The 23647-nt window shown below is 35.9% G+C and overlaps 2 protein-coding genes across 9 annotated transcripts in view; one reads left to right on the top strand and one right to left on the bottom strand.

Moving 5' to 3' along the window:
* The window catches only part of YTHDC2 (YTH domain containing 2), a 63228-nt gene extending 55960 nt beyond the window's left edge, over positions 1–7268 (bottom strand). For 6 of the 7 annotated variants that reach the window (XR_005559305.1, XR_005559306.1, XR_005559308.1 and 3 more), the window contains exons 1-5: positions 6470–7268; positions 5208–5298; positions 3482–3678; positions 2081–2280; positions 1742–1908 (exon numbers count right to left, since the gene is read on the bottom strand). Coding sequence is in view for 2 of the 7 variants with exons in the window: in XM_039364571.1 (XP_039220505.1) it covers positions 1742–1908; positions 2081–2280; positions 3482–3678; positions 5208–5298; positions 6470–6677 (863 nt within the window). In the remaining 5 variants the exon portion in view is untranslated. The remainder of the gene's footprint in view (positions 1–1741; positions 1909–2080; positions 2281–3481; positions 3679–5207; positions 5299–6469) is intronic. The other variant, XM_039364570.1, reaches the window with a different exon arrangement.
* A 2448-nt stretch (positions 7269–9716) lies between these two features.
* LOC120317736 (putative calmodulin-like protein 6) overlaps positions 9717–23647 on the top strand; it is a 28421-nt gene continuing 14490 nt past the window's right edge. For both annotated transcript variants that reach the window (XM_039364573.1, XM_039364574.1), the window contains exon 1: positions 9717–13215. In XM_039364573.1, the coding sequence (XP_039220507.1) occupies positions 13061–13215 (155 nt within the window). In that variant the 5' untranslated portion in view covers positions 9717–13060. The remainder of the gene's footprint in view (positions 13216–23647) is intronic.

Here is a 23647-nt window from a genome sequence, read left to right as displayed (position 1 = left end):
TAAAGGCTTCTAATCACAATGCTATCACTTCAACACTATAAATTTTGAACAAATTATATTGCAAAGGTGCAATGTTATTCTGAAAGACCAAATGACTTGTTTTAAAATATAGGTTTATCACAAGAAAAGATTCTATAAAGGATTATAGAAAAACTCTAAGCAAGAAAAAAACACAAAGGTATGTTACATGTAGTTCCTCTAACAAAATGTATCTACATATTACCAGGCGGAAATGTTTTTTTCTAAACTTACTTGCACAAAATCTAAGACTAGAAGTTGGTGGTTAAAATATGAAACAGTTCATGTTCAGTCAATGAGGGATGTAGTCTGATTCCTCAACAAATCAATATCAGCATTACACACAATGGCAACATGTAAGAAATATTTTTAAACATCTTAACTACTCTCAGTTTCACAATTTCTAACAAGATTAAAATAATCAAGAATACTAATGTGAGGAATCACAAAAAGTATTTAGAGTACTGGATAATGAGGAGAGAAAAAGAAATCACTACCAGCATTAAAACAATCACTGAATTACATTTTGAAAACCTTGGAAATGTAAAAAGATGAAGCATTGGGAAAGTTTTGAAAAAAAAGTCTGAGGCAAGACTTTCTGTGAAAAGGATCCCATGAACACAATATCACTTTGTTATGTTCTGCTGCATTATCAAAAAATAGACTTGGGAGATAATGAAATGGACGTTCATTTGGAAACAGTACATACTATTAGTATTTATCACTATAATGCAATACAGCATTAATAATCAAACAAACCTATAACAGATACTCCTTGACTTATGACTGCTCACTTAGTGACTGTTCAAAGTTATAATGGATCCCCTAAAAATCTATTTATGACCATAGTAGTGATAGAATCTTGGGGCAGAGTCAAAAGAGGAATCAGCCTAGAATCTCTACATTGTCACAAATGAACCACCTCCTCTGGAATTCCACTGATTCTTATCTAATGCCAAATAACACTAATCATTAATTTAGTAGCTTCCTATACATAGGTATCACTAGTAACAAATCAATTTAATTGGAACATCACAAACTGTCCTGATCTTTCACACCTGACAATAACCCAGATTCAAAATTCTCACAGGTGCCTCCCCATGGTCATGTGATCGCATTTTGGATTTTTGGCAACCAGTTCACATTTACGATCATTTGCAATGTCCCATAGCATTTACTTCTGGTTTCCAGCAAAAACATCATTATGGACAATGGTTTCATTTAATGCAGTGGTTCTCAACCTATGGGTCGGGACCCCATTTGGGGTCGAATGACCATTTCATGGGGGTCGCCAAACAAGGCTGTCCGCCATTTTTTTCCCCTTTTCTTTGGCCACGCCCCTGGCACCCGGTGATGTATAAGTGGTTGGGGGTCACCACAACATGGGGAACTGTATTATGGGGTCGCGGCATTAGAAAGGTTGAGAACCACTGATTTAATGATTGCCATAAAAAAGATCGTAACATTTCATCTGTCACATGGATGCCTTGACGTATGACAGAAATTCTGGATTCCTTTATGGTTGTAAGTCAAGGACTACTTGTATATCAGTTTTCCCCACTTCCAAAAGAAGAGGGATATAGAGGGATAGGATTAAAAAGAAAAAAATAATGTGCCAAGGAAAGGATGAGATTATCTCTAAAGCTTGTTACTTGCACAATTTGTAATCTGCAGGACTCCTAAAATACTAAAATCCAAGTATACAAAAAACATTTGGTGAGACCTGCTTTCTAATCGGATCTGATAACCAATAGTCTGACCAATCTTCTCTCTTCTTTCAGCAGCAACTCTTTCAGCCACAGCAATCGCTGCTAACCGTCTTGGTTGAGTGCAAAATATGCGACATGGTATACCATTTTTGTAACAGTCGTCAAGTAGAAATTGAGGTATCTGAACATAAAATATAAGTGTAATTAGAAAAAAAATCAGTTAACTAGATATACAAATCCCACATCACATGATATTACCGTCTGAAACTGGCTGATTTTAAAATATTAAAACTATTTATTTATCTATTAGGACAGCTTTTCCACATTTCTAATTTTTCTTATATATAACATACCTGAGTAGTTTTTCCAGATCCAGTTTCCCCCACAATCAAAATTACTTTATTTTCTTTAATAATTCTAACAATTTCATCTTGCTTTTCATGAACTGGTAGAGACTGCCGAAATGAATCAAATTCTGATTCTCCTCGTTTCACTGGGATCTGAGGGATGCCACTGTTAAGACGCCCGCTTGTTTTACTCATTTCTCTATTCTCTAGGGGAAAAAAATATAAGGATTATGCTAAGCTGAAAATCTATCTACTCTTAACATGCCATAAATAAGCCATTTGGTTATAGAAATTGAATATCACACAACACAACAGTACCAAACTATTACTTAGCTTGTACTGTAATAGTATCTTTGATAAATAAAACACTGTGGAACATAATTGTGAATAAACAGGAATTGCTCAGCCTGAGAATAGACACACATTCCATTTATTCACAATGGATAGAGAACACCTATACTTTATTTACATTTTCATTCTGAAAACCTGAGGCAAATAAAAGATCAAAATACTAAATAGATTAGTGATTACACAATAACAGCCAGAACTAATATAACCTGTCTTCCACTCCCACGTGAAAGCTTTAGAGGACTAGTCTCATCGCTTCAGTGATGAATTGTTTCCTGTGTGGCCACCAAACTACCTGGTCTGTGACAAGTTTGGATTATTTAAGACTTTAGAACAGAAGGGAGTTCAGTATGTTGCTCCAAAACATAGGAAAACTGTAGATTTAAACCTTTTTTTAGTATTGTAAAGATTATGAGATTAAAACAGCTAAGCTCAAGCCTACCATGAGGCAGAAGTAAAACATATAGCTATTTTTGGAGGGTACAAAAAGAGTTTAAAATGGTCTTTAAACTACAATAGTAGAAAAAAATCAAGAATGTTTCTGAGGAATCAAAGAGCAGGCTGGTGCGCTCCTCAGATTTCTTCAGAATCTCATCTGTATGGCCCCGGCTCCTCAAAGTAAAATTTAAGATATATGGAATCTGTACTGAAATCCTACTTGAACAATGTCAAATTCCACCTAATGTCCATTCTTAATGAAGTTATTTCTGTAACTCTTATTGTTACTTACTACTGAAAATATAGGTCTGAATCCTGAGTTTTGTTTAGAACTCATTAAAGGGAAAGGGAAGCATTCCACCAAATCTCTCCTTTTTTCTTCTTTAGTGGTTTAGAGAATTCTTTAAAAAAAACCAAAAAAAAAAAAAACCCTAGAAAGTAGTATTGGGGAAATGGTGAATCAGCACCATCAACATAGATTGAACTTACATTCATTAGGATAGCAATCATTACCTTTATAAAAATCTCAGACTGTAATGGTAACATTTTCTAAGCATATCTTTCAGGAATATATTTTCCTGCCATAATATACTGCAGTTTTTCAGGGTATACTCAACCTACCAGCTTCAACAGCAAATACATTTCCCCTCTCTGTCTTTGGTAGAAGTTCTGTGCGTTCTTTATTAGTTACAGGAAATCTTTGAACTAAACTTCTAATAGCATGCTTTGTGTTTGGAATCAAACTACAAGTCATCACTGTATGTGCCAATTCGGATCCATCTTTTTTCTTCACAGTTAGGTATCTGTTCGCTCCTTTCCTGTAATATGGACACACTGTTGTATTTATCACCAGGAATGATCTTTATACATTCACATTAATCGGAATATCTAGACATAAAATAATTATCTCAAAGAATATTAAAATATGCTAGGTTTCTGTTTAGTTTGGTCTCTATAACAGTTCATTATTTCTGAATTAACAATGCACAGATAAGCTACTATGAAATACAATCAAACACAACACAGTTGAATACAGCAAATCCCTACTGTATTTTAAATGCTTAGTATACATTTCAATGAATAGGATTTAAAATATATAGAACTGAGTTTGTTTCTATGAAAGGCTTTTTATACTATAAGCTGAAATATTTATCATTCTAAACACATACTTTTTAAAGCATTAATAACTTTTTAGGAACATCTAAGATTTTACTAATGAGAATCATAAGAGTAAAAGTAAAGTCTGCTTTCAATGAGCTTGAATCTTGGTATCTTCATTGATACATCCATGCGGTCTTCTTGATATAAGTTTTTTCACTGCTGACTTCTGGAATGTTTTTAACTTCCCAGTCTAGTTTACAGTGCTTAGTGATCTTCCATTTCAACATTAACCAGGGCGATCCTAGTTATCTTACATACTCAGTCAGATGCTGCCATCTACTGAGATCATGAGTGAGTACCACAATTATTTATAACTAAAGAAACTTCACTGTGATTATTCAAAGAATTATATATAGTTTTAGCCTCTGATAAAGATTCCCAGAATAAAACACAGTAAGAATTTTTATATAGTCAATGACCAGAAAACCTACTGTTAAATCCTGTCCAGCTCATTTCAATGCATTTTACTTCTAACATCTACAGAATTTATGTCTTAAATATACTATTCTTAATCTAATAATCACTTTTTTAAAAAAATATTAACATAATAAAATAGTATAAAATCTAAATCAGTGGTTCTCAACCTGTGGGTCGGGACCCCATTTGGGGTCCAACGACCATTTCACGGGAGTCACCAAACAACGCACTCCGCCATTTTTTTCCCCTTTTCCTTAGCTGTGCTACTCCCTTTTATTCTATTGGCTTTTGAAAGCCAATAGAATAGACTCTCCTGAATAGAGTCTAATTCTATTGGCTTTCAAAAGCCAATAGGAATTGTCCAGGCTGTCTCTGCCCTGCTGAGCCCGCCAAAAGTCCCATTCTGCAAACGGTGCTGCACCAGTTGAGTAGTCCTCGACTTACGACCGGTTGGGGGTCGCGGCATTAAAAAGGTTGAGAACCACTGATCTAAATGAATATATTTATTGCAGCAGCACAGGATAAATTGATAGCCAGTGTTATCTGGCTATCAATTCAATCTAAACAAGGAATTATGAACAAGGACTTGAAAGCAATACAGTAACTATATGTAGCACTATTTAAAACAGAAGCACACTAAACTCATGAAGAACATCAAAATATACTTCAGAAGTTTAAAACTACAATTGTATTAGAAATATTAATTTTGAATGATCCACATTGACTCGCAATACATGGAAGCTGCTTATTTTATAAGATATCAACTTACCCTTTGCTTTTAGAAATCAAACCAAGAGATTGACTTAGTCGATGAATAAAAGCTCTCTCAGTGCTGGTCAATGATGAAGGAAAATCCATTTCTGCAGGAGAAAATTACAACGGGAATATTCACTGGGATTATTTTCATTCATAAAAAGGAACAAATATTTCTCAAAGATGAGAAAGGAGTCTCCTTTGGAAAAATTCCATTGAATCCCATGGAACTTATTTCAGAATAGAACACACAGAATTATATCACATGTCAATTAACAAATTTGATTAGTAATACACTGGGGAGAAAATAAACTATTGACTGCTAAATGTGTAAATTACTTTTATTTTACATGGCATTTAAATAAATGGACAAATGAATCTATGAAAAATATTATATCAGAGAAGTATATAAATTCTTAACCAAGAAATGCTTGGTACTCAGGGCTTGGTAAACTTCCTGGTTTCTTTATGACCACGCTTGCTTGTTATCTTTTCAAGGTATGTGGGACAGCACAATTGGAAACATGCCTTATTTATCTGCAGCTTGGTCTTGCTGTTTACACACGAACACACACAAACAATAGCAAATATCAAAGCCAAATGATTCAACTCAGATGATCTTCCCTTAGTATACCCCTGATATAAAACTGCAGAAAAATCTTTTATTTCTGAATATTTGAAAATATTATCAGTATGAGCAACTGTGTATTAAAGAATCTGATTAAAAGTATTTTAAAAGAGTTTTATGGAGTGGAAGAAAACTGCCTTGTAAGTTGCAAGAGAATGAAAGACCTTAGGTAACTAATAGATAAAAGAAGACTGAATGTTGTCCTTGAGAAATGCTGTCTATTGATGCTGCTATATTATTTCTGCAGCAATAACTACAATCAGCAACCAAGACATCTGTACTTTCCTAGAGTAATTAATGCAGGGGAGGTAAGGTTGGCCTCCTTTACACAACAGAAATATATCTCTTTTGACCTCAAGGGTAAAAAAACAATACAGGCAGTTGTTCACCAGCAATTGATTATTCCCATTAAGCCTTCCTAAGGGATATCCTCCAGTTGTGTTGAACAACAATTCTCATTGTTTGTCGGATACACTGAGAGAGCACTTCTAGCTCGATCCACAGTAAGAACCAACGGGAAGGACCACTTAATTTGCAAACCTTTTAACACTGGATTAGCTTGTCTCGGCGGGGGGGGGGAGGGCAACCCTGGTTCAAGGCAGGGACGACCCCATCAACTGTGGGTCTCCTCCGGGATAAGGAGCCTTTACCTCGTTGGTCCCCATATCGAAACCGCTCCAGAGCGATATTCACAGAGATTTTCACTTCTTCATCAATACGAATATCCTTCAGCCCCTTGGCGCGACCACCGCCGGAGCAGGAGGATGAGGAGGAGGCGGCGGCGGAAGCGGTAGAGGGGCCTCCACTTGTGGACCCGCTTCCCGAGGGCCGAGGCGAGATGCTATTCGGCCGGGACATCTCCTAGCGCCGCCTAGGAACTCAAGCTCGCCGCCGCCATTAGAAGCCGGGTCGGGCGGCGCCAGGCCCGAAATACCCCGAAACTCCGTCGAAAAACTGAAAAGAGCAGCGCAAGGGGCGGAGTTTTCGGCTGCGCGGAATGACGTCACAGCCTCCCAGGCGGGAAAGGGATGGCAGAAAGAGAAGAAACCGGCTTATGCGCTGGCGCTGATGAGGGGAGGTCGCTTCTGAACATCAGGCACGACTCTATTGCAAGTCAAATACGATTCGATTTACTGAGGGTGGCTGTTTTATGTGTCGGTGCCACGTTCTGGCCTAATAAATAGACACTAATACTGTAAGCTTTAGGTCCTATGAGCGGGCTAAATTAAAATACGAGTTGGAGTGTTGTGTGATTAGGGTGATTTTTAAAATATGGTTAGCGTGTTATGTGAATCCAGAAATCTTCCGAAGGAGATCGCCTTCTGAGCATGTTAAATAAATAGAACAAAAACGCATCCTTTTCTGGCACCATGCAGATGGATGCATTTATTTTCATATAAGTCTTTGTGGCTCAGATGATGATGTCCGGCGTACTTCCAGCGTTGTCCTAATAAGTTATTTAGTAATGAAACATACTTCTACTAAGTAATAAATCACAGTGGCTGCCCTCACAAAGCATGCTAAACCAAATCAAAGTTTGGCATCTTGGTAGGGTTTTCTGTCATCCTGAGGATAGAAGCCCTTGATTTAACCTTAAGAAAAAATCCAGTCTCTGTTATATTTTAGTATATATTTTATTATATCTACAGAATCACTGGATGTCTATGCTTCAATAAAAAAAAAAGAGACCCAACTATCCAGCTGAACATAGAAGCTTTCGGGAGAAACAGCATGAAAGGGACAGAAAGGGAAAGAGGAAGAAAGAAACAGAAAAGAACCCCATGCTCTCTTCCCAGCCCAGGCACCTACATGCACAAACTGTGCTACCCCCCCCCCACATGCCTTCTCATATTCAGACTACACTTTGTATGCCTCCCCTGATCCACACAGCACTTCCTGTTCACTCCTATGTACCTCGTCTCCCAGATCTGCGCTGCTCCATGCACATTTTCCCTGATCTATTTGGCACATTAGGGCACTCCCACACACCCTGACCTGTGCCACCCCCTATGCCTCATTCCCAATCTGCATAGCAATTCTTGTACCCTCCCAAGCATTTCCAGGCATCTTTCATAAACCCAGGCAATCCCCTCCTGCATGACATCCCTGACTTCATGCCATTCCCTGTATCCTTCCATACTTATTAATCCGCATTGCCACACCGCACACTTACTTGACCTGCACAGCACCCCTTGTATATGCCCGTGACCCCATGCACCATTCTTAACCTGTGCTATACCATAACCTATCTGACCTGCATAGCATCTTCTGTGCACCCCAGACACTCTGTCCAATTTATGCTGCCCATCCACATGCCCTCTCCAACCCACATGGCATCTCTGGTGCACACCTACACACCCTTCCCTTCCCAATAGCACCTCTCTCATGTACTCAAGTACCATTCCTGACCTGCACCTCCATGCACCCCTTAGTCGTTCGCCTACCCAGTAGCAGCCACTTACATGGACATGCTACTTCCTGCTGGCTTCCCCACTGATTTTCTCCCTGCAAGCTTCCCACAAGCAAACTGAATGCAAAAGCTGTCAGGAATGTGAGGGAGGGAGAGAGGGAGGGAAGGAAGGAAGGAAAGGAAGGAAGGAAGGAAGATTTCTGATGCTACCTTCCAGCTTCCCACAAGGAAACTCAGTGGGAAGTTGGAAATTGCTCCTGCTCTCACTGTTTTGTTGCCCATTTGTGGTCATTTTTTTCTGTTAAAGAAATCTCTGAAACGATGATCCAACAGGGCTTGGGTTGTCAAGTATGATATAAAATTTTATAATCCATTTGGCTTTTTTATTTAATATATTTATGTGTGTATTTCTTATATTATTACGCTATTTATTTAAAATTTTAATTCCAGGAGCTTTTTAATTGGGAACATCTCTCTGGTACTTAACTGGCTTGTCCTCATCACTCATTAAGCAATTAGTGATTTGTTCTGTAAAATGCAATATAATTTGGAACTTGGATCTCTGAATTAATCTCTACCTCCAAATTAAGCTACCCATGTAATCTCTCCAGACACCTACTAGAGGATATTAGAGGATCACAGTAACTCAAGTAAAATTGATAACAATTGAGGGAAAGGCCTGGGAATTTCCTCTTACAGAAATCATAGCTATTACTTTCTCTCTCTATTTAGCACTCTAACCCTTCATGACACAATACGCACAAATACAAAGCATATTGATGGAGGCATATTGGCCCTCCTGCTTCTTCTTCCTTTAGTTCCTACTTACTGCTAAACTGGTGGTAGGCTGTATTTCAACTTCCTTGCTTTGGAGCAAGGTTGGGTTTACTCGAGTTCATGGCTACTGTGCAACCATTGACTTCCCTGGATTATCAGCATTGCTGGATCAGCAGGCAGAAGTCATGATCAGAAGAGTCCTTGCCCATCTTTGAAATGTTTACCAATTGTACCCATCCCTTATCCTGTAAAATCAAGTAAAGAAATGTAGTTTGTTAAAATAACATAGCTGATGAATAGATAAAGGAATTCTCCATGAGATCTGTGGATGCTTCAGCTGACAACCACTGCCACTTTAGTTCTAGACATGGGGAGGGGGGATTGTACCTGGTAGAAAGAGTGTGAGTATGGCAAAAAGTGGATTTATTTGAAAAAATCCAGATATATGATAATCTTGCTAAATCATATATTTTTCCCAATTCCACTAATGGGAGCATAAATATAAGGGCATTATTTTGTTTAAGTTAGGGTTGCTCCTTCCTGATATGTGTACTGTTTGGTTAGCTATTGTGAAAAACAGAATGTTATATCAAATGGGTACTTAGTCTGATCTAATTGGTTTTTGCAATGTTTTTAATGTTATGGCCCCTTTCTAATAATAGAAATAAAACACAGGTCAAGATAAGATTTGTAATTAAATGCTCTGAAGGGATTTTATTGTAAAGAAGTTTGATGGAAGACATTTCTGAGATTAACCACAATGCTGGAAAACAAATCCAATTGCAAGCATACAATAGTACACATTCCAAGAATTAAAACCTGATAAGAATGCAGTAACAAGGGTAGTGCAACTACATATGCTTCAAAATTGAGGTAACCTGTTTGCTGGAAAACAGTCTAATTATTAGCTCCACAGAATATTTAACCTTTTTTAGAAATAGCCAGTAGCTAGATGAAGGCATATGAAATAGAAACATTATGTAATTAGAATTATCAAGGAAAAATATATTGAGAAAATGTGTGACTAGAAAAAATATAGAATTGGGAAAAGCAAATATTCTAAAAAAAGAAAAGGTAGAGTTAAGATACGTAATTGATTGGTAAAATTCATGAGTGGTTCCTTACAAGGCCACAGGTTGGAGACCTTTTCAGTCTGGTGAATAGATTTAGAAGTTTTGTTCAAACTTTCACAAAATGGCAGCTATGAGCCATAATCAGTTATAAACAACAATCAAAATTCTACATCTATCATCTGCCCATGGAATGTACTACTTGTTTCCTTTGATTGCTTTTCTGAAGCAATTATGGTAGGTGCATCTTCAAAATACTAAGTGTTTTTCTGCTAAGGAAGTTTGCAGGCCAAATAATGGCTTGGGTATGACTATAGAAGAGGGGTATTATTAATGTTACATTATGGGGGAAGGTTGCCTTTTCTATACTGTTATAGAAGCATCTTACACATATGCATACAGCTGGAAAACCAATGTAGGTCATCAGGAGACGAAATGACTTGGAACAAAATGCAAGGTGCTCATAAATCAGAATTAAATTCTCCTAATGTGGTTTGTCAAATTTTGGCAAATGGTGCAACTGCCACTGGTTTTTTACATCATGGTTTATGATAATAATTGTAAATAATCCCAACCATTGTGACATATAAAATTGCTTGATTAAAGATAGCATAACAATGTACCTTTTACTAGCTGAGGTATACAGTACACTCAACATTTTTAATGATGCTGAGGATCACCACCTAGGAAAATAATGGTGTTGAATTAATAGCTTGTCTTATGCATATATAACTGAGTCTGAGAAGTTCCAGTTTTTCTCATTTTTGTGAAATAAAAAGAGCACTGTACTCTGGAGCTTGTGGTTGTAAGACTTGAAATAGGCAACAAACAACAAATGCATCATGCTAAACTAATCAACTCAGACTTTTGAATTAAGGCACCAATGGCCAAGCTCAAATGATCATACTTTGATCATTTTTATGCAAAGATGAAAGTCTCTGGAGTAATTTATAATTCAGAAATGTGGAAATAAGGTTGATCTGCAGCAACATGGATGAATTCAATTAAGGCAGTAATGGCTTCATTGTTGGAAAACCTGAAGAATCAGGTTTATCTATTCCTGGAGAAAATCTATGTAGTTGCTAAGAGTTAACGTTGACTTGATGGTACATAATCTATCGGTGTTGAGGTAACCAAAGCAAGAATCAATATTTCCCAAGTCAAAGACATCGTGTTATGTAAATTGCAACAACTTCCTGCTTTCAAATAAGAATACTCTGCATCCGGTATTAATTTGGAAGGGCAGAAGGAAACCACAAGTGTAAACCACTGAGTATAAGTCTTTCACTTCTTGGTAAATATACGATTTCACTGTTGTCTGCAATCAAGTTTTTAATGCATCCAAGATTAAGAATTTTCACACTGGTGAAAGCAATTAGTTAGGTTAAGCAATGAAATGTCAGAAGGTCTTTGATTTATTGCTGAAGCCAGGTGGTTACTTAAAAAGATGGGGCAGATATTAGTGCTATAACTTCTGTATGCAACTTGAAATCTCAGCAGTTATACTTCCATATTCCAAGTTAATATTAACCAAATCCACTCTACATAGTTGATTATCAGATACCAACCTGTGTAGAGACATGATTTGCCATTGGGATGAGGTATGTATATTAATATAAAATTATTTTATTTAAAATAAAAACAGTTATTAAAAAGATATAAAACAGTCTCTCCAAGATGAGAAATTGTTCCATAAAAATAAACTGGGCAGAACATCATATGCCACTTGAGTACCATAAACCAGACAGATGGTGCTGTACTGAAACAAAAACACTTCTATAAACCATTTTATGGTACTTCAACTCTGTTATTTACAAACTCAAGTACAGTGCAGCTGCTGAAAAACATTTAGAAAATAAAGCTATTAAAAACAAATGAAAAGCCACCACATTGGCTAAAATTATTTAAACTTAAAATATGAATTAACTGATATATCAAGATGGAGATTTGATCCCATGTTCATGAAACATGCATTTGCAACATTCATATTTTTCTCAGCAATAACATTAATCACTTCAAGAAAAATCAGAGACATAGTCAGAAACATTTGACTTAAGGCAAAGAAAATTTACGATTACAGTATAGTTAATGAATAATGTAATACAAAGAGGTACATTTTGGGCAGATGCAATATTTCATTCATTTTTACTTTTACATCTCTTATATGACATACATAATGGTTGTTTGGCACGAACCGCAGATAGAAACATTTTTGCTCAAGGCAAATCATCAGCAAGCCCAAGCATAACTTTTGCGAGCATAATTCACATGCAGTGCACTGTTGACAGTGTACCAAACAGCACGGATCACACAGTTGAATTGTGGATTCATCAAATAATCATTCACTGTGGAAAAGCATCAAAGGCATTTCTATTGGGAGTAAAAAAGATCCAAGAAAACCGAATCTCCAAGCCAGCGGCTCTTTTTTTTTAAAGGTAACTGCTACTACGGACTGAAGCGATGTTTTACGGGAGTCGTCCATCTATATGTAGTCTGCAGACGGAAACAAATACAGTATTCTTTCCATTTGCTCCAGAAAGATATTCCGTTCGTTCGCTTATGTCGCAAGAAAATGAGCCGAAATCACAAATAAGCACGCAAACTTCCACCTCTGCGTCCACCGTCTTCCACCCAACTCTCCCGTGTTCTTCCGTTGCAAGCCGACGAACTCCTGGCTTTTGCTTCCAAAGAAAAGGGCCAGAGCGGGTCTCCTGCGCCAGTCAATGCGCGCGCCGTCCCTAGGATGTGCCTGATTGGCGCACGAGGCGGCCCGCGCTCAATTCGTGCGCGAGAAGGAGCGGCGGAGGGTCTGGATTTCCCCGCCCTACTTGTTTTCATTGTGCCGCCTCTCGTGCTTTGTATGCGCGACAGCTGAGCTGGGAGGGAGGAGCGCGCGGGGGGTCCCTGGCGAGTTGGAGGTTCCGGGAGCCTTGGACGCCTGAGCGGGCTTGAGTCGCCGTCGCCGCTTCTTCGGGGCAGAGCGTATGATGGCGACAGCGGCTGGCCCGGCAGTGGTGGTAGAGGTGAGCGTGAGCAGCACCGGGAGCAGCAGCAGCGACACTTCCAGCACGGGCGAGGAGGAGAGGATGAGGCGCCTGTTCCAGACGTGCGATGGGGACGGCGACGGCTTTATCAGCAGGTGAGGGAAGAGCTGAAGGGCAGCTGCAACCTTTCGTTTCGTGCCAAACAATCCCTATGCATGTCATTGTAAGAGATGTAAAGTGCTCTATGAGTCCCCGTAAAGTGCGGGTCAACTTCCTCGCAAGTTTCTGAGTGGAGTTTCTGAATCGGGATTTGCCCCACGCTGAATGGTGGGCTAGGGGAGGTGCCTTCAGTTCTGCCAATGGGCCCAGCTCGGAGCACCTTCTGACTACTTAGCTTAGTGACTGGCACGCTGGCATTTTCCCAGCGAATAGAAATGGTTCTCAGAAAAAGCTCTTCTCCTTCGAGCCATTTTGCCTCTCCCAGTTTCTTGTCCGTGTTTCTTAAAAGTTTCTTTTAAGATTTGCATTCCGACTGCGATCTTTGCCCCTTTTTTAAGTTTAAAAGGGTAAGGAATGTGATTGGAATTACTTGTTGGAATGGTAAAAATGCCACACTAGTATTTCCTCTCGTTGTTACCTCTGTTGAGCTACTTCAGATTAAACTGAGCTGTTTTATTTGCTCAGAAGTTGAAGGAGATGAAAAGGGAACAGGTTTCCAGTTTCACTTTTTCCTCATTACATATCCTTACCTTTAGCTTTGCAATAAGTAATGAATCTATTTATTTTTATTTATTAAATTTTTATGCCACTCATCTCCCCTATAAGGTGATTATGGGTAGCTTACAAATTATAAAACAAGTAGAAAAATATGTTAAAATATTAAAACTACACAGGTTAAGATTTTAAAACTAATCAAAGTATGAATTGGGGAAGGTATTCTTGCAAGCCCCCAACATATCTAAAATTAATTGACTATTCTTTATAGTGACATGTAATATACAGTAGTAAAAGCTCCTTTCAGCACAACAAAAATGTAAGAAGCCCAGAAATGTTTATGCTCCAGACTGTCCTGCCATAATTAAAGAACTGAAAAGTATAAATAAAAAATAAGGAAACATAAAATCTGTGTCATTTTGTAATAGAGGGATAGATCTAAAGGAGCATTGTAAATTCAGCATAAGAATCCAACCTCATCATATTTCATATTTGGCGAATATATCTTTCTGATTTGAATTCATAGGTACTGTGAATTTTAAGAGAGTTTTGAAACTATTGTTCGTTGATTTTGAAAAGCATATGACTTAAGAAATAAAAAGGTACAAGAGTGTTCAGGCAAGACAGGAGATGGTTATTGGTGGTAAACTTTTAAGTACAGTAATAAATTACTTAGGGAGTTCTATCAATGTGTAGCTGGACATACACTGTTAATTATAAATGGTTAAAAGCAGTACCTGTCAAAAGCAGTTTGAACATCACTGGATTGTTAGTCAGCAGAAGTGCATAGTAAATGGAAACCAAATACCTATAATGGAATCCTTTGATGTTTGCTCTTTGATGGTTTTTCCAGAATACTTATGCACAGGATGAAACTATCCTCCATACTGATGAAATATTGAAATTCTTAATGCTCTTTGGTTTACAATTCTCATTTGTTGTGAATAACTGACGTATACAGTGTTTTGAAAAGTAAAGTAGCTTCTTATATTTTTAATTCCTTTAATGTTCAAACTGATGAGGTAAGATCATTTAAAAATGATGGTTTTATTGTATTCAGTATATAATCTGAAAATGTATTTTTGAAAATATGCACAGATTTATTTAGGGAAAAATTCCTTTCTTTTTCAGGATGCTTCAGTTGATGTTACACATTAAAATTACATTATAAGGCAACTTTCCCCCACACACATACACACACCTCGGGCTGATGAATAAATAGCAAGTTTTAGCTTTTAAACATTTTGCTCTCACGGACCAAATTGAAATATTCGACATCACTTAAAAAAGGAGAAATGATTAGAATCCAGCTACCTTGACAAGTATCAGCCCTTTAAGATCATTATCTTAAATCCCTCTATGTCTAAAATTACAATTTAACAAAGTATTGTTCTATGTTTACTGTGCATGCATGTATCATTTTATAAAGGAATTGACAGAGATTGATAGATACTATTGGAGATGGGGAATGTTCCTGTGGTCATGTGACGGACCGTTGCAGGCAAAGGGTTTTCTTAACAATGGCTGTGTTTGTTTCATGAGTACTATGATTCACTTAATGACCATTGCAAAAATGGTTGTAAAATCAGATATAGTCACATGGTAACCTGCTTAATGATTGGCCCGACTTACAACCCTATTTCTGGGCTCAATTACTGTTGTAAGTCGAGGACTACCTACATTGTAGTAGGAAGAAATAAAAGAAAAAAGAAAAAGGCTGAACTTCTAGTACACTATCAACGAAAATGAACTAATCCCAGTTTCTGCAGAGTACATAACAAAAAAACCTACATTTTTCATTCTGTTCTAAGTGAAACTCATAATTCTTTTCACAGTGACTCTCATTGCTTTGATTTCTGGCTTCATTTGTTTTTTAAATGTTTGGAAAATGCTCTTTGGAGGGGTGTTCTATTAAAATACATTCATGTCATTTATTTGGTGTGATAATCCAATTTCATTGAAAACAGAGAGAGAGATCTGCACTGGATTGATTTGGGTTGTTGCTACTGCTATAAATGATGGTTAATTGTATACATACACTTTACCATTAAATGACTTGCTTGAGAGCAACTATCTTTAGAACTGCTTCTTAGAGTTGTAAATTCTGTTATGATATTTAAGTATCCATCTAAAAACAACATTATTGTTTTGTAAATACTTTGTAAACAGAATAGAATGTATAACTCTTACAACCAATTATAAAAATACCTATTTTAAAGCAAGTTTTACTATGTTCTGTGAAACTACTCAAATGTGTGCATGGCATGGCATGAATTCACAGAACAGCCCTCTCACCATCCCCCCCAACCTTGGGTACAATCTTTACAGTCCTTTCAAAAGTTGCAACTAAATTGTAGTTTTGAATATAACAATATTTGGGAGAAACAAATATATGCTATTAATTTTGATTATTCACTAGTATAATTTAAAATGAGTCAGTTATTGTTTTAGTCCTAGCTGCATTCACTGTGAAATGTATCCTGCCCTCCAGCACTCTAAAAAGCTATTTATCACTTCATGGCAGTTTACCAGCCCAGTCTTGAAATATCTTCTTAGAAAACTATCCTGGATAAAGTTTATCCTTAGACATAGTCTACCTAACTGATATACTTGGTGCTGATACATTCAGGATAGATTTCTAAGAAAATAGAAGGAAGCACATCAATCTGCCATTTTTCACCCATTCAGAAGCCGTGTTTATGCGTGCATGTGTGTGTCTTTGAGTCAGTCTTGATATCTGGTAATTGCCTTGACTAGTCCCTGCAGTTTTCTTGGCAAGAGTTTTGAAGGGTTTTGCCACTGCCTGCTTCCTAGAGAGTGTGACTGACTCAAGATCAGGGTCAAGATCATGCCTAAAGCAGAACTAGAACTCACAGTCTCTCAGTTTCTAACCTGATGTCTTAACCATTACATCAGTCTGGCTCTATCCTGAAGAATTTAGGATTGAGTTATTAGGCTGAACATCGTGTGACTGATTCTGACAATCTGTTCATTTAGAGATTTCCCTGAAGATACACAGCCAGAATTCTTAAATATTCCTAAGCCAAATACAAAACAGTAATAATCTTTAATGGGAAGAGTAACATAAGATGTTACTGTTCTATAATTTTCATGCATGGTTTGATTACAGTTGACTTAAGCGAGGATATCATTTTAATACAAGCTTTGTTTAGTGATTGAGATTTCTGAGATACTGGGTCAAAAAAATCTAAAGATAAATTTCTCTCTCTCTCTCTCTCTCTCTCTCTCTCTCTCTCTCTCTCTGTGTGTGTGTGTGTGTGTGTGTGTGTGTGTGTCTTCCTCCCTGCCGTAAACACATTGTTCAGAAATGATAATTTCTTCTCATACTTCTACGTACAAGCCCTTGTCTTGCTTATATCAGTATGATTGCCATTTCCTTTTTAACTGGTCATGAAACAGTTTAGGTTCATTAAATCTTCTTGCACAATAGCTTACAAATGAAGCACATTTCAGATACTAGCTATTTACTTGGGTATGGAACCTCTTATATGGATCTGCAGCAACACAGGATAGAATGTCTGGGAAGGTGCCATAAATATATATACTGTCAACTCTGATCTCTCCAGCCTATTTTGACTATCTTGTTTCCAAATACAAGTTTTCAGACATGTCTTCCTCTGCTTTAAAAAGAAAGCAAATATAAATTCAAATTAGTGAGGAATATATTTTCTTATAAGTGTGAAATTTACCCTTTATATTCTGGATATTAAATCTTAAACATATTTTCTATTTTGCAGGCATTTTGTACTCTTCTTTCCACATGTGCATTTGCGAATGAAGTTGTTTCTTGGCTTAAAAGCATTCACAAACATGAGTTTTATGGAGAATTGGTGTTTATTCTTGTTCTAAACCAAGTGCTTTCCTATTGTATGCAATTTAATTTGCTGTATGGAGACAAGCTATTTGCATACTTAATGAAGTTATAAGGTGTCTCAGCTGTGAAAAGCCTTTGTGGTACATTAAATTGAAAACTCTTTGAATACTAGCTGGGTAATAAAAACTACATATGGAGAGAAAAGGCACCTCCAGAGAGAATAGTTAATTTTCATACTATGAATAGTTAGGGTGACATTTTAAAATGTGATTTAAAAAATTGCTTATTGATATTAAAAAGGAATTGCATTTGGCGGTAAAGGGTGTAATTTAAAATTCAACTAATGAACTAATGCTTTAAAATATTTCCTTATAATACAATGAACATTTGAATAACTGTTGTCAAAATAACTTGCAGTTTTGAGCATAAAATAAGAAAAATTAGGTGTAATTAAAACTCTAAATAGTTCAATATATTTTTATATCCATGCCTATTTAAATGATATTTTATATTTGTCCTATTGGGAGTGAGAGTTAATATTTTTAATAATTTCAGAAAAAGGGAATTTGGATTAAATATGACACAGTTTCAAAGATTGTTTCCTGCAAAAATATAGAAAGATAATCCCAAATCTCTAATGATTAGCTTCTAAACTCTAGGAACACAACCCATGGACTCCATGTATATGTATGCTTTCTAGCCTCTCCATTCTTCTCAGCTCCCACTAATTTTTAAAGGCACATATGAAATTTTGAGCAATAGGATTCTTTCTCTCTTTTTACTTATTCCTTGTGCTCTTCTCCTAGCCTACCTTTGCCAGAAAGAGAGGCGAGTGAGGAAGATGGTGATCCTGTTAATCTATCTTAAACTCTTTTCTTTGGCCTCAGGTGGATGCCCTGGTGGCCATTAATATGCGAGCTAGCTTTTGCATGTAGAGCATTTTAGAATTGGATAGTCTTCAATGACAAACTTACATGTCAGAGAATGTAGCAGCTGCTAAAGTAGATTTTAAAAAAATGATGAATAAGAATTTATTATATTCATAATTTATTATTACAACTAAGCATAGAACAGATACTATAGAACAACAATTATAACACTTGTTCATTATAATGATTCTAACTAATATAAATTGAGCTGACAAGCTATGACATATAATAATATCGGTATCCCTATATCAGCAGTCTCCAATATTTTTAGCACCAGGGACCAGTTTCATGTAAGACAATTTTTCCACGCGGGAGGGGGGTCGCACTCCTATGAGAATCTAATGCCTGATGATCTGAGGTGGAACTGAGGTGGTGATGCCTAGCACTGGGGAGCAGCTGCAAATATAGATGAAGCTTCACTCACTTGTCTCCAGCTGTGCAGCCTGGTTCCTAACCGTGCCAAGGGGTTGGAAACCCCCGCCCTATATAATCAAAGTTCAGCAAGAATTTACTATAAAGAAATTTTAGAGGAGCCTATAGAAAAGAAATGTTTTAGTGTTTTTTTTAAAGTTTAAAAGTGATCTGATTCCAAGTGTAATCTTGGTGGGAATCTATTCAAAAAAACAGAAGTTGGTAAGTAAGTTCTTAACTGTGACATTAGTGGCGTTAAAATTAGACATACTGGGAGAAGGTAATTGGAAGGAAGGCAAAATTTACATTTTCTCCGACTTGTTTTATATTTTCATGATTAAAATAAAATGATCAAATACAGTGTTAAATGGATTAGGAAAAAAAAACCTGAAAAAACGTCTGCAGGATATAATTGTTTTTTTGCTGGACCAGCAATGCATGTTAATTTCCTATAATGCTAATATAAGTGGCCTTGTCTACAAAATATAAAGTTCTTAACATTTTATAAAGCAGTTTTATATTTTAAGATGTGATTATCATATCAGCATTGCTGTGTTGGTGTTTTGCATGTTTTTCTTCATAATTGCTTTCAAAGTTTACTAAAATTGTTTTTTCAGATTTTTATGTAGAGCTTTATATATAATTATGAATTTGCATACTAACTCCTTTTTTTAAAAAAAACTATAGGTTGTTAATTATATTGATAAGAACTAGAATGACAATAATTCAGTTATGTGTTATACTTCTTTCTTTTGTTCTTTTAGAATGATAATTCACAACAATGTTTTATCTTGACTTTTCTGTGTATACTGTGGATTCTTGTTTACATTAATAGTACATATATCACTTCATATACGAAATGTGTATTTGCACATACATGGCAGCATCATGTTGCAACATGGAGCAATAATAAATTTTTCAGACTTGTTTCTCATTATCTTTCTTATTTTAGTAAAAGGTAGCTAATAAAATAGGTTAGTTGTTTCTCCGACTACAGGGTATTCGTAGATTAATAAAATAGAGATGGTTTGGTAAATAAACAACTGCAAGGTTTTTCATTATTCGCAAAGAGGACTGCATTTTGATCACACTTAACACAAATGTTGTTAAGAAGAAATGGTGTTACTCTCTACCCTATGATATTTCAGGGGATGAATTAGTTCTGTATGGGTAATTTATCCAGTTGCTGAAATTGCTGTAACAATAAATCTGGTTAACAAAGGTTCTGTGAGAATCTTGCATTCAGGTTGAGGCAATGCCAAAAGCTTGACAATAATTGCAGCAAATATTTTACAACTTTGAGAAAGAGGTAATCTTGCTTCAATTTCATAAGCTTTGACTAGCTTTTCAAGATCACTTACTCAGTTGCTGCATTTTGACTACACAAATAAAAATGACAACTTAATGGCAAGGAAGGGATAGAAAAGGATCTCTTTGTTTCCACCTAGTGTTGTAAAGAATAAAAAAAGAACCCAAGTATTGTGCATACCAGTTGGAGAATGTTTTTCATGCAGTGGATGACAGGTAAGGCTGGAATTTCATCTGAGGGAGCCATAATAGAGTAATGGTCTTTCAGATATGTATGTGTGTGCATGTAATGATTAATAGTGTAATTAAAAAAAACACTCACAAAAAACCTATAGTAGTGATTTTATAGTAAGAAAAGAATCCACATTCAATGATGATGATTAAAATAAAACGTAATAAAAAGGAAAAAAATCCATATAAAATCACTTTATTGTCAATGTAGAATTAATTAAATCCTTTAACCACATGGAAATCTATTGCGGCATTTCTCATTTTTAAATCATAAAGCCATTTCAGAAACAGAAGAGAAAAAATGTTGAAAAATGAACTCAAGAAGTGAATCAAGAAGTTAAGTTATGTTTTTTGATACCCACCCCCTTTCATTTTCCAAACTTGAATATTTCAATTATTTTTTCCACCAAATATATAATTTAAGTTTCACTTTTCAATTTCTTGTAAAATTAAATTGTTGATTTCTTTTAATATGTGGTATCTCTTAAAGAAGCTAAAATTTCAGATACCTTGGAGGAATCTGGGAACATTGTTTAATTAATACATTGTTTAGTTGAGGTAATCCTCAACTTACTCATTTAGTGACCATTCAAAGTTACAGGGGCACTGAAAAAAGGGATTTATGACCGTTTTTCACACTTATGACTGTTGCAGCCTTCACATGGTCAGAATTCAGACTTTTGGGAACTGACTCATATTTATGACAGTTGCAGTATCCCAGGGTCATGTGATCACCATTTGCAGTCTTCTGACAAGCAAAGACAACAGGAAAACCAGATGCACTTTGCAACCATGTTACTAACTTAACAACTGCAGTGATTCACTTAACAGCTGTGGCAAGAAAGGTTATAAAATTGGTCAAAACTCACTTAACGATTGTCTCACTTAGCAACATAAATTTTGGGCCCAATTGTGGTCATAAATTGAGGACTACCTATACATGTTGCAGTTGTATATTTTGTCACATGTATATTGTGGGCAAGTCATATGTAAATGAAAATCTCTGAAAATCTTAAAAACAACCATAAAAACCAACTAATTTAAAATATTCCCTTGTAAAAATTCTTACCCATTATTTTTATATTTGAGTTATATCATAACATGAATTTTATATGTAATTTGGGATCAAATTGCAAACTAGCAGTTTTCAAACCGGAAACAAATATCTTGATTAAGAAACTAGATCCTAATATCTTTCAGGATGCCAAATGTGTTTTCCAAATGGGTTCAGAGAGGAATAAAGACAGAAGTCTCATTCCACAAAAGTATAGATCTTAAAATAAAGGCCCCATGATAGAGGTAGGAAAGTATTTCTGAGATGAGAGATCCCTGGCAAGAAATTGGCTGCACCTGTTAAAAATTGGGAAGAATGGTTTTGGGAGATACTGATCTACAGGAGATCAAATTAAATGATGTAGGAGAACAAGATCTGCAAAATTGTTCAATGCTAAGAACTGAAATGGGGTTGAAGGGTATGTGGAGAATACAGAGACTTCTAGTGAGGAATACATAAACACAGAAAAGAACAGATCAAGTTACGTGACACAAGGGTTTCAATGACTTTATACAAATGCATAGTATATGGATGACATTTTTTAAGAACCACATTTCTTACTGCAGACGATAAATGAGATTTAGAAGGTATTGCTGAAACTTGAGAAATGCTGGGGAAGGTTGATGAAGTTACATCTTCTTTCTTGGTCTCCCACATATTAAGGCTGCTGGACCTATGAACTGTTTTCCATCCTCCCCCAAGCTTAAACATAATCCTTGAAGTTCTCTATAACATTTGGCAAATATACAAAAGGACATTCAAGAATCAATCTTTTGGACTATTTAATACTGATAACAGTATGCCATTGAACATCCTTATGTAGAATGTCTTTGAAATATAATGAAACTCTATTTTGGATTGCTTCCATTTTATAAGTTCAAAGAGTTCTTTTCATAGTGGGCCAAATGCCAAGCTTTTTCTCTGAGAAGCTTTCCTAACAAGTTTAAATTAGTACAAATGAGAACAGAAGTTATAAAAAATGGAAAAAGTATAGGCAAGCCTTTATTTTCTCTTTTCTGCCAAGTGTGGCAGAAAGCAAAATAAAACCATGTAATTGGATATTTTAGGCAAGATGGCTAGCAATGACAGAACCTTTGTACAAATCTAAGAAATAAGTTGCCTAAGAAATAGGGTAAAAAAAAAAATAGATGGACATTTGCTTTTTATCAATATCTCTAAATAGGGCTAGAAATACAATAAAGCCTGGGCATCATTCTATTTAACGACTACATCTTCACACAAGCCAGAGTGACCAGTCTAGACAATAGGACTCTTTGTATACTGAAAAACTGACACATAAAATATAAGTAATTTCTGCTGTTAATGCACACTGTAATTCATACCACAGAGGAGGCTCTTACCCAGTTTCTGGGAATTTTCTAGAAATCAAAATTTTGACATAAAATCTTTAACAGTTCAGCTTTGAAAATGAATGAGTTATTTGAATACACCATTCAAAAGAAGATTGCCAATAGTCTTGAACATAAAAGTAGTTGGGTAAGTGAATATAGATTTGATTTGATTTAATGATATATGAATTTCCACTGGAGTTCCAGTTCGAACATGGATCAATAGAAGCCAAATTATAGCAGTAATTTTGTCAACAAAGCCAGGGTGCTCAAACATGTTGAGATGCGGTTTCTTGAGGGACAGAAAATTAAGCTAAACGTGAGCCAGTTCTTACTTTTGAGGTCAGTATTGGATTCATTATTTGATTCAAAATATAACAGAGAAATGCAAGATCAAGGCAGCGTTGAATTTAAGTATTGTTTCTCAGAAGGCATCATAGCTAATGTACTGGGCAACCAATTATCAAGCAACTTTCACCCTGGTTTCATAAGAGATTAATTTTAATTTAATATTATTTCATTTTATTATGCTAAATTATTAAAAATAATTTTAAATTAAAATATAAATTTAAATTAATTTTAAAAAGTATAAATTAATGTAGTAGCTATAAAGGATCAAGACAAACTCAAGGCTTATAAGCAGAATAATAAAAAAGATAATAGGAGGAAAAGCATGAAAATTATTTTACAAACAGGATAGCTACAAAGCTTCAAACATATTACTTGAGAGTCTTCTTTCTTGTCCTATTGCTAAAA

This window comes from Crotalus tigris, unplaced genomic scaffold, assembly GCF_016545835.1.
Source record: "Crotalus tigris isolate CLP2741 ecotype Arizona unplaced genomic scaffold, ASM1654583v1 scf7180000019802.547583, whole genome shotgun sequence".
Lineage (NCBI taxonomy): Eukaryota > Metazoa > Chordata > Lepidosauria > Squamata > Viperidae > Crotalus > Crotalus tigris.
Note: the sequence above shows the minus strand (reverse complement) of the source record. Positions and strands in the feature narration are given on the sequence as shown.